The sequence below is a fragment of the Actinia tenebrosa genome, unplaced genomic scaffold (genome assembly GCF_029948245.1).
Source record: "Actinia tenebrosa isolate PJP-AT-01 unplaced genomic scaffold, QUT_ActTen_1.0 PGA_scaffold7__59_contigs__length_16204524, whole genome shotgun sequence".
In the NCBI taxonomy this organism is placed as follows: domain Eukaryota; kingdom Metazoa; phylum Cnidaria; class Anthozoa; order Actiniaria; family Actiniidae; genus Actinia; species Actinia tenebrosa.
In genome coordinates this window covers 6259993-6272251 of record NW_028292584.1, presented here as the reverse complement: position 1 = coordinate 6272251, position 12259 = coordinate 6259993, and the positions used below count along the sequence as shown (strand labels likewise).

At 37.4% G+C, this 12259-nt stretch overlaps 1 protein-coding gene across 1 annotated transcript; it reads left to right on the top strand.

The window, feature by feature from the left end:
* Positions 1-436: 436 nt before the first annotated feature.
* Positions 437-10619, top strand: LOC116300888 (uncharacterized). Its single transcript, XM_089040003.1, has 13 exons — positions 437-540; positions 1491-2243; positions 2767-2916; positions 3698-4233; positions 4586-4669; positions 4838-4969; positions 5989-6078; positions 6544-6732; positions 7162-7347; positions 7457-7637; positions 7856-8026; positions 8276-8967; positions 9457-10619. Exons 1-13 carry the CDS (start codon positions 462-464, stop codon positions 9799-9801), a joined length of 3588 nt encoding a protein of 1195 aa, XP_088896129.1. The 5' UTR covers positions 437-461; the 3' UTR covers positions 9802-10619.
* Positions 10620-12259: the final 1640 nt, after the last annotated feature.

Genomic DNA, 12259 nt, shown 5'->3' with positions numbered 1-12259 from the left:
TCCCCCCTCCCCCACAGTGCGTAGTTTTACACAGCGTACCCTGGTTCCAAAATTGCGGCCGTAAATAAAAATATGTTACTTATTTTATGTAAGAAAGACTATACGGCTAGGGTAAAATTAAAAATAATGGCAAAGTTAAAAAATATATAATTTTAAATACCAATTCATCGAAATAATATCGGTTGAAAATGTGTGTAAAATTTGTAACTTTTTTCAGTTGAAATATCTACTTAAGCTTTAGAATATATAAATTCACATATATGTACTAAATACGGCATAAAACTACTACATTTCAAATACCAACATTTGATATTCCAAAAATTTGTTTCCGAAAATGTAACGAAGTTTTGCCGACGATGTCTTCGGACGGAATTCCCGTGCCCTCCCATGGTGGGGTCTAGTTTTGTCGAGTTCAGTAGTCGGCTATTTAGTTTTCTTGTCAAGTGGTGCGGGGTGCCGTGATGGAGTCGCAGGGGCAGCCATGTTTGAAGGGGCTCCCTTCTACAGAACTAGGGGCACAATCATCCAACAACCAACATGGTAGGCACTTTCTAGCCTAATATTTTAACCGTCTATTCACCCTTTTAAAACAAACTTAGCCCTTCTAAAGCAATGCAACTTCCACTTTTGTCAATGCGTATGTTGGTTTTCATTTCCAGTTGTACATGCGTTTTTTAACTCTTTGGGGATGAGAGTTGCTTTGAGTTCAAGCTTTGATCTCTTGTCGTTTTATATCCCAAAACAAGAGAAATTTGAATCCAAATTCAGGGTTGAGTTTTCCCTTGAAGCTCGAGTTTTTACATCATACTGTGGGGTGCTCAATTATGTATTACGCATATTAAAACCTTGCAAATTTAAGCTAAATAAGCTGAAATACTGTGGGATTTTGGCTTGGAAAATGCTGTATGTGAATGAGCTTCGTTCCTAACATCTTTTGTCAATTAAACTTAAGTATATTACCAATTTTCATGTTCAAGTTTGGTATTTTGAATTGCATTATTACATTTTGTGAAATGTCATAAATTGGCAGACTTTAAATTTTTTCAAAAAGCAATAAAATAAACTCCAAGTGTTAAAAAATAAAATTTATATTAAAATAAGCTTATAACCCTTTTAAAGCTCTTCCCAGTGTGCTTGTTCCTTCAATTAAAGGTGATATAATTTTTATGAATTAAAGTTTGGATCATGATTTATGTAAGACCATTTTCTGGACTCTACAACAACAACAACAACAACTTTATTTGTACCACTCTTATAGGATTTACACCATTTGTTTATATGTACAATATAGATAATTTAATAAATCTAAATAGTATAAAAACACAGTTATTTATAGTATATATACTAAGGCAGATAAATGAAAAGACGGTACAGGTTGTCTCTAATAACCACAAGGCTAAGTAAAAACCGACAGCCCTTTCTATGTTATTAAGGAAAGATAATTTTAAGTTAGATGGTAACTTGTCTGGTTCTCTCACTCTCTCTCTCAGGTCAAAATAATACTGTTGAGCACCAACAGAAGAGAAATAATAAGCATAGATTATCTATTGACGAGCATCTATCTCCTCAAAGTAAAAAACAAAGAGATGACAATGATAAAGAATGCTTCCCAACTGCATATGTTGATAGCAGTAAAACATGTGAAGAAAAAAGTGATATCCCTGAGATGGATAAGATGCCTGAAAATGGGCCAGATGATAGCTCTATTCCAGTCAGCCATTATACTGGTGGTGCTTCAGAAAGTCCAGGAAGACAAGTTAATGGTAACCTTCAAGATGTTTCATCTTCTATGTACTATGAATCTGAAGACATAAGAAAACAAGATGCTGGCTCACAAAGAAGTAAAACCAAGGACTTGATTTCTGAAGAAAAAGCTAGTAATACCTGCTTGATAGATAAAAGGGGTTTCCATGGCAACATTCCTGAAGAAAAAACATGTGATGTCGAAGGGGCTGTTAGTACAGATGTCAATGAATTGTCCCAAAGTGATATTAAGCCATGTAATATACAAGTATCAAATGCATCGAACCACTCAGAGGAAATCCCTGGACCCATTTCTTCCCTCAGCAGCTCGGATGACCAAGAAAGCCATGTCTATATCATTAGCTCTCCTATTGATCAGCATATCCCAGCTGAATTCCATTCCCAACCAAACCCAGATGAAAACTTGAAAATCCATGTGGACTATGATTATGGGGATATTTCCGCTTCGCCTAAGGCTATTGAAAGTTACAACTCAAGGGGTAGGTATAGTCAGCCAGTCTGCTGGTTTTTTTTTGTGTTATAATTGTTGCTCTGTTATGTAATGTACTTATCAAGTATTTCTTTTAGACTCCTAAAAAGGGGGAAAACTCCATATTAGGCACACATACACCCTCCTCGGACCCACAACACACATCAAAAAGTAAAAAAGTGTGTATTCTTCTCTGTGGGGAGGCATGGGTATTTCCTTGTTCACGAGTGTAATAAGTCTTCTCAGTAAAGCCTCCATCTCATTCCCTTGAGCATCATACATTTGAAACAGGTGAAGCATTGGGTCCAACCAATTGTGTTTTGATATCCTGAAATCCAATCCAGGGAAATCTCCAATGCAAATAAGAAAGAAACTTGTTAAAAGATTTTGTAACTATATATACTGACTGTTTGAATGCTTGTCCTTCGTTGGTCTTGGAGTAAAGGAGAAAATCAGAAGACCAAATGAAGAACAAATGCAGCTGTTTGTTGACGAATATGTTTTTTTTCACACATCTTTTTATTTTGTCTAAGAACAACAACAATCAGAACCAGATCAAAGTAAAAGAATACCAATGAAACTTGATTTAGAGCATCTGCAGCTAATGAATGTGGGAACTGGTGGTGTGGAATACATGGAGGGCTTGCAGTCTATAGTATCTGTGAAATCACCAAATCCAAATGGTAAGGCTTAGGGAATCAAGGGTCGTATAGCAGCATATCGCACTTGCCTCACACCTCTGGGGTCTTGGGTTTGATTTCTGGACTCTGCATCACATGTGAGTAGAGTTCCATAGGTCTCTCTCTGGAGGGTTTTTTTCTGGGTTCTCTAGTTTTCCTCCCTCTGCAAAACATAACAGGCTAAATTCTAATTCGATCCGTGAGTTAGCCATGTACTGATTTAGATCAGCCTAGAGCTTGTTTCGGGGTTCAATCTGTGAGTTAGCCATGTCCTGACTTTAATCATCCTAGAGGTTGTTTCAGGGTTCAATCTGTGAGTTAGCCGTGCCCTGACTTAGATCAGCCAAGAGGTTGTTTCAGGGTTCAATCTGTGAGTTAGCCATGCCCTGACTTAGATCAGCCAAGAGGTTGTTTCAGGGTTCTATCTGTGAGTTAGCCGTGCCCTGACAGAGAAAAACCCTCAAAACACAGAAGAGAATGAACAAACAACTCAACTCACATAGAACACCGTCGAGCTCAGCAAGGCTTGATTGAGGTCGCCTTGGTGAGAGGCTAGCGTTCTCGCCACTATACAACCCATGCTTAGAAGTACAAAATATTGTTAAAATATAAAAAAGTCAAAAAAGTTTTGACATTATTATAATGATTACTAACATCATAAAATTAAGTTTAAGAGTTTCTTTGTTAGTGGGAGTCATAACTTTACTACTCTTTGCAGGAGTATAAAATTTAAAAATCGTGGATGAAACAAAAGAGTAGTAAGATTAATTTAATTGTTTCTTAGATACTTCAAAAAGTGAGCTGCATACATCATCCCAAGAGACCCTCATTGTCAGAAATAATGAACAAAATACAAGCAGCATTCAGGACAGTATTCCCATACAAGTGTATCCACAGCCCAAAGGGATCTCCTTGGTAACAAGTTCAGGTATCCTAACTGCCGACATCTCCACCTTCTCTACTCAAGTACCTGCAATCTTGACAGAAGGTGATGCCGATGACACTGAAGCTGCAGTAAGCTTTGCAGAACAATTTCATGTTGTAACAACAAGTTCTGCTTTTACGGACACCTCTCAGATACAAGGACAGACAACCACTAATGAAATGCTTAGCGTCATGATGCCATCAGGTGATTTTACTAAGGGTGTCATATTGACACCAGATCAACAGCAGGCATTCTTAGGGGATATGATAACATCTGGAGTGGGACAAGGGCAAACGCTACATATAACCATACCTCAAGTTGCTACGATGACAAGACCTCTCATTAATACTACAGCTGCAGAAACTACTGGGGAGAGTAGCCGGACTGATGTCCAGGTATATTTCTATTATTTATTTATTTATTTATTTATTTTATTTATTTTATTTATTTTATTTATTTTATTTATTTTATTTATTTTATTTTATTTATTTTATTTATTTTATTTATTTTATTTATTTTATTTATTTTATTTATTTTATTTATTTTATTTATTTTATTTATTTTATTCATTTTATTTTATTTATTTTATTCATTTTATTTTATTTATTTTATTTATTTATTTATTTAATTTATTTATTTGTTTATTTAATTTATTTATTTATCTATTTATCTATTTATTTACTTATTTTGTTTATTTATTTATTTATTTATTTATTTATTTATTCATATATTTATTTTTATATTCAGGTGTCATCAAGTGCAGAAAACAAGGCTATTAAGCTACAAATCATTTCAAATAACCAGGATAAAATGAATAAGGAAATAAATGAGGTAAACTATATCACTGATATAACATCTATAGCCTCAATATTCTAGGTTAAAACAATTGTACATCTTGCATAATAATTTGTATATTTTCCAATTCTGATTGGATGAATAAATTTACTTGGTAGTAATTGTAACTGATTTGTGATTTATGATATAATATTTTGTCGATAGGGAAGAGGAGGTGAGGTAGTTGAAGGTGACAGGGTTCACTTGTGTCCACACCCCAGCTGTAACAAGGTGTGTCAACGAGCACATAGACTGAAGCTGCACATGTTAACCCATACTGGGGAGAGGCCTTATAAGGTAACTAGTGACAGGTCTGTTGTTTTTTTATGAATATTTGAATTTGCCATTGACCATCATCATCATCAGTGTTATTATCTCTTTTGTCATTGCTGTCATCATCATCATCATGATCATCAATGTCATCATCAATGTCATCATCATCATCAATGTCATCATCATCATCAATGTCATCATCATCATCAATGTCATCATCATCATCAATGTCATCATCATCATCTATGTCATCATCATCAATGTCATCATCATCATCTGTCATCATCAATGTCATCATCATCAATGTCATCATCAATGTCATCATCATCATCTATGTCATCATCATCATCAATGTCATCATCATCATCAATGTCATCATCATCATCAATGTCATCATCATCAATGTCATCATCATCAATGTCATCATCATCATCAATGTCATCATCAATGTCATCATTATCAATGTCATCATCAATGTCATCATCATCATCGATGTCATCAATGTCATCATCAATATCACTGTCATCATCACCACCACCACCATCATGCTATCTGATGAAACTGTTTCTTTTTGCTGTTCTGTGCCTTTTATTTTGCTTCTTGTTTCTTGCCTTTATGATAACAAAAATATTTTATTGTTTATATTTGTAAATATAATAGGGTTATTGAGGCCCACAAGTTTATTAGCCTTGGGCTGTATTAGGTGCCACCCTCGTGAATTAAAGTCTTTATTATATTATTATTATTATTCCCTTTATCGATATCATCATCATCACCATCACCACCACCATCATCATCACTACCATTACCAACATGATCACTATTATCATCAGAAATATTATTAATAGATATGATTGTCATCAAAATTAAATATTTGGTTGTTATTTAATGCTATTTTTGTATCATACTGTACAAATCATCATCATCCTCCTTGTTATGTTCATTTTATGTTCACTACTTTTATTATTTACATGATCACCAATGATATTTTCAGATTATTACTATAATGTTACACTTTGACCACTCTTATAATATTTCATCAGTGTTCTCATGAAGGATGTGAATGGGCTTTTACCACTGCCTACAAACTGAAGAGGCATGAACGCGGTCATACTGGAGAAAGACCATTTGTGGTAAGATATAGATGTTCTTTATTTAATTACAAGCTAATATTTAGGTTATAGTTATAAATATATGTATATATTATATATATTTACATATAGTTTTATTTTTACTTTTTATTTATTTATCTATTTATTTATTTATTTTCTTTTATTTATATATATATGTTCTTTATTGTCTTTTACATATCGTTTTTTTGACTTTACTTGTGTATTTCTTAATGCAGTTCCCTATTGTAAATCACTAATGTGACATAGGTTTACTGTCAAAAGAAAGAAATATTATTATTATTATAGTTAAGAGATCATTTACAGATTTCCATTGTCTGTCTTATTGATATCATAGATGATGTCTTAAAATGTTCAAAACTTGAGTGGAATAAAGAGCACAGTGCAAGCACATCTTTTTGAAGACGACTGAACATATGACACTCAAAGACTTGCCTAAGTCAGATACTATATTGTTGTCTATTTCAGTGTCCCCATGAAGAATGCAGCAGGCGTTTCACCACAGCCTATAACCTCAAGACTCACATACGAACACACACCAGACCTAACACTATAATGTGTGACCATGAAGGATGTGATAAGACTTTCCCTACATTGCACAAGTTTCGTGTCCATGAGAGAAAACACCAACAGGAAGAGAAGCCTTTCAAGTGTGAGGTTTGTATTCAAACTGAACTGATTGATAGTTCATACAAATACACACATATGTTTTTCATTACTTTAGATAATTTGAATTAATTTATTATTAGTGCAACGTTGCATGATAAAGGCTGTTCTTTGGATGTCAAAGGCTGAGATGTTGCATGTGACCTTACATGTGGCATGACAGGGGTAGAAATTACTTCTAATCCTGTGACTTTGCTTGCAACATTGCACCGTGTGTCTGCACCTTTATTCTAGGTAGGTTCATTAAGATAAGGATCTTTCCCACTATCCCCATTGTGTCACAAGGTCGTGGCCAACTGAGACTCTGAGATTCATTTTTCTGACAAGCCTTCTTAAGATACTGAACTTATCGTTATGTTACACTTTAGTGAGATTGACGTATCTTACTTTATAATCGTCCTATTGTATCATTGAATCAAGATCGACGGGTGCGGCAAAGAGTTCTCAGCAATGGGACCACTGACGTCACATTTGAAGAGCCACAGTGGAGAAAAACCTCATGGTTGCCCTATGGAAGGATGCTGTAAGAGGTTTACCAAGGCTTCGAAGCTAAAGCTTCATTTACGAACACATACAGGAGAAAGACCTTTTAGGTGTGACTTTGAGGCAAGTAAAACCACAGGCAGCCCATTGGATTTTTCATAACTTTATAAGGTTATGGACGTAGTTCAATAATGCAAAGTGCTATAGAGGTTATCTTTCTTTCCCTGCTCAGGGTTGTGGATGGTCGTTCACGAGTGCATACAAGCTCAAGAGGCACATGCGTAAGCATACCGGAGAACGTCCCTTCGTGTGTATCTACGAGGGCTGTCACAAGTCGTTCACGCGGTCCAGTCATCTAAAGACCCATACGCTTGTACACACAGGAGAGAAGCCTTACGTCTGTCCCATTGACGGTAAGGCCAATTGTGTTACATTGTTTCACCTATGTCCGTGGGAAGCACGGGTGGTGTAGCGGTGACTGTGGGTTCGAAACCCGGACTGGGTGTCGTATATGAGTAGAGTTGCTTGTTGGTTCTCTCCTCTGCTTAAGGATTTTTCTCCGGGTTCTCCGGCTTTTCCTCCCCTGCTCCGCAAAAATCAGCTTCTATAAATATTTTCCCTTCTTTTTCAGGATGTAACAAAGCCTTTACTGCCGGAAGTAGTTTAAACGTGCACATGCGCAAACATACCGGTGAAAAGCCATTCAAGTGCGAGGAAGATGGATGTAGCAAGGCGTACACCACGGCGTCTAACTTACGCGCACACCAGAAGAGACATGAGAAGTCAGCCAAGTTCCCAGAAGGTGCGGCTCTTAAATATCCTATGGGCTCTTTTACTTTGGGAGGGTTGTTTACCCATTTCAGACCACGAGTCATTCTCATGAGAATAATGTTCTCTATGAGTTGTATCCATATTCCTTTGCCTTCTCATACGTAACCGTTAAACAAAGAAAGGTTACTCTAGGGAATGACAGGTGGTCCGAAATGGGAAAACAATATGGTCTACTTTTTGCAGAATTCGACTGAAAAATATTTGTTTTGTCTATTTTTAGGAAGCAGCGAAGATCACCCGATGCCTGCAGACTTTGTGACCGTCAGCACCATGAGCAGCGTTAGCAGCGCGGGCTCATTAGTTGATAACGATAACGAAGTAACCTACACAGGCATCCACACCTTCTCTTCCGAGGACTTTACGACTGATGATGTGACATCACTTCCGGTTAGCGTTCACTTCCCCGCCGGAAGTCTTAGCGCTATTGTATCAAACAGAGGGAATCCTCTGAGCTTCTGTACTGCATGCTCAAGCTCAAACGAACACACTGATGTAAATGACGAAGAGGATCAAGGTCTTCAGAATGATATGAACTCTAAAGGGATTACCACTGTTACTCTACCAGTATCTGTCGACGCAAGCCATATCGACGTTGCTGAGTTCGTAGTACGTAATAATAATTCTGAGCCCGCGCTCCACGGTCAAGAAGTCAGCAAACACTCCGACGTTGAAAATTTGAAACACGACGGTGGCTTTGACTTGTCAATCACAAGTATGGTCAGTCATTTGCGTTCTCATGAAACCTCGCCGAACAGGAAACTGGTGTCTACTGAGGTGTTGACCGAGCAAAGTCCAACTTGTGAGAGACTGGTAATAGATAATAAATACGTCCCAAGCCACTCGCGGTCACTAGAGTTTCGTACTCCGATGAACCCTGAAGATCAGTTTAAACCACCGGCTGTGATATTCCAGGTAACGAGTCGCTTATTGGTTGAATTTCTCGATCGTGATAGGCTGATTTTTGTATGCTAGCCAGTTTACGTATGCACACGTCACGCCATCCTAGTGTTGCACAATTTACGACAAAACATCTCATGGTGTCACGCCATCCGTGAATCATCAGCTATGTATGATGTATGTTGTAGTGAGCGTGACTGTAAAAGTAAGAACATCTTCCCACTCCGTCAGAACGTTTTCACTCACGTGAGAAGGCAGCCATAAACAATAGAAACTTTCTGCGCAGTTTTTGCATAAAAATAGAGTTCAATTCACGGAGGATAGAAAATGTGTTGTTTTGGTACACCAACATGGCCAATGTGAAGTCACGTGAAACGTCGCGGTATCATCGCTCGCGACGATTTCAGAGCAGTTTCCTCATGCGACCACACTTTAAAAAGCTTTGTGTTAATCCTATTTTTTTAGAACTGGCCTAAATATTTCATTGCCTTTTTCTCCCTACAGGATGACTGTAGTAAATCAGGATCATCAGACACAGAAAGTGAATCATCCCATCCCAACCCAGGCCTAATGCAGATCACCTTACCACAGGAAGTAATCCAAGTCCACTTTCCTTCGACATCCGACTCACCTCTCCCCCCAGACAATGATAACCCTATAGACGTAGACGCCAACACCAGTCATCACTTACAGTCCTATGAAGGAACGACTTTATCGAGCTTACAAGACCCTTCTATTGGTAAACCACAATTATCACCGTATATGGAAGAACAGAGCTCACCCGAACCTGATGATAATAACATAGATAATTATCCAGAAAGTACGATAAATCTACAAGATCTTAGATGACCATGATTCTATTAGCAAACTAGAGTTATCGTCGTATATGGAAGAACAGAGCTCACCCGAACCTGATGATAGTAGAATAGATAAATATCCAGAGAGTACGACAAATCTGCAGGATCTTAGATGACCATGATTCTATTAACAAACTAGAGTTATTACCGTATATGAAAGAACAGAGCTCACCAAGACCTGATGATAATAACATAAATAATTATCCAGAGTACGATAAATCTGCAGGATCTTAGATGACCATGATTCTATTAACAAACTAGAGTTATTACCGTATATGGAAGAACAGAGCTCACCAAGACCTGATGATAATAACATAGATGATTATCCATAGAGTACGATAAATCTACAAGATCTTAGATGACCATGATTAGAGACAGTTAATGATATCAAGTTAATGCCAATAATATCAGCAAGGTCCATCTCGCAGTTCTCAGAAAATTAATAGTTCCCTTCACAGTTCTTTGCGTCATCTTGAAAGGTAGCCGTGCCTTTGCATCGAAGCGAGACGAACGGTGAGCTTGCAATGATAGAGACATGTGAATAATTGTCCAAGGTGTTAAAAAAAGGTCTCTATCATTGCAAGCTCACCGTTCGTCTCGCTTCGATGCAAAGGCATGGCTACCTATCAAGATGGCGCAGGGAACTGTGAAGGGGACTATTGCATAAATAGCTTTGCGTTCAACCACGCGCACTGTAGTTAGAAAGAGCGATTACTATGGACAGTACTATCTATTTATAGCGCTTCTACAATAACATCATTACCCAATTGTTGCTTCTTTAAAATAAAATTGATAATTAATAACATCGAATTTGTGGATTGATAAATAATGTCCATAAAGGTGCTTTAGGCGTCGTCCTAATTTGACGCTATTGCGTTTGTAACAGAAAAAAAATCCTCCAACTTAACTAACTTAATTTAACTGAGCGCGCGTAGTCGCTAAGTATTCCACCTACTAAACGACAGGCGCACTTACCGAGGTGTGGTTCTATCTATGACGCTAATGTAATCATACTATAAGGAAATGCTCTAACTAACGGCCTGTGCCTGATCTTTCTACCTTACGTTTAAGCAATTTCTTAATAACAACTTCCTTTTAAAATAGCGCGCGCGTGGGTACAATCCCGGAAGAGACGCTATTCCTTTCTGATCTCCCACGGACGGATAAACATTTGCGCAATAGGTGAATCGTGGTCGGGGCGATGATTTGTGATTAGGCTTTGATAATGTGTGAAAGCTTAAGAATCTTCGTTAATATTTCCTATTGATTTACCCTATGTGAAAGTAATTATTTCATGTGGTCATACGAATTGTTGGATAATAGTTGCCTTTGATAGCCTATATAGCACACCGTTAATCCGGACGGAAAGACGGGTGCGTAGAACTATAGTATATCAATCGACATACTAACAAGAAGGAAGGGGTATGGTGACTTTTATCATCTAATGCATTCAATAGACCTCTTTACCTTTGGGCGTAATATTTTCACATTTCAGTCCACGTGTCATTTCCTCGAGAATAAGATTCTTTGTTCGGAGTGGTATCCATATTCATGTGTCTTCTCATGCACAACCGTTCAACAAAAAAATGATACTCCAGTGAATGACACGTGGTCTGAAAACGCTCAAGTTAAGGACGTTTATTGCTGAGTTAAAATCGGCTGGAAAATGCCTTTGAATCTCATCTTTTCCAAATGGTAATCAATTACTGTTCTATCAGACAGAAAGAATCCTACTTAAAACTTGCGATTCAGCTGATGGACATCCCGCACGAGACAAGTTATGACGTCAATTGAAGCCAAGCAATTTAAGATCGTAGGAAAAGTCCTAATTCCCGACCGAATGCAAAAACTGATGTTGCTAAACTTTATTTGCGGTTGATATCATAGTAAGAATTTCTAAAGCGAAAACAGCGTTGAAAATAGTTGTACAATCTAATGCAAGTGATTGGCTGTTTCTCGTTCCGAAAACTCCTCAGTAGTACGTGCGTAACCTGAAATAATCCTATCAACCTTACTATCTATTGTGTTAATCTCAAGATTATAGAGATACTTTTGAGTTGGTTAAATATGTGGTTTTCTTAATATACCCTGTTCCATTAACCGAGTGGAAAATACGATGCAAGCGACTTCCAGGTTTTTGTGCTTGGAATGCTTCAAAACGTACCTCGCCCATCCTCATCTCTCTCGTAATCGATCTAACACATGGAAAAGTAATATTGATCATTATTAATAATCAATTGGTTATTAATAGTTTGATAATTGTTTCTTCGACAGAGCGCGTACTACGGAAAAGCTGGACCATTTGATTGTCAAAATTCTTTCGTCTGGTTTTACGGAGTGAATAGATGCGCAAAGGCTTATCTCTCTCTAATGAGCTAATGCGACGTTTGCGCGTGTTTGTTAGCGTGAATGTACGAAGCCCCACTAACGCTGATCTTAGCCAATCTACT

What these genes read in the sequence shown, in the direction of transcription:
- LOC116300888 (XM_089040003.1), top strand. Translation starts at nt 462, where the DNA reads ATGGAGTCGCAGGGGCAGCCATGTTTGAAGGGGCTCCCTTCTACAGAA. An exon ending in GAAATCACCAAATCCAAATG is followed by an intron (nt 2,917 to 3,697) that starts GTAAGGCTTAGG and finishes ATTGTTTCTTAG; the next exon opens with ATACTTCAAAAAGTGAGCTG. An exon ending in CTGGGGAGAGGCCTTATAAG is followed by an intron (nt 4,970 to 5,988) that starts GTAACTAGTGAC and finishes ATATTTCATCAG; the next exon opens with TGTTCTCATGAAGGATGTGA.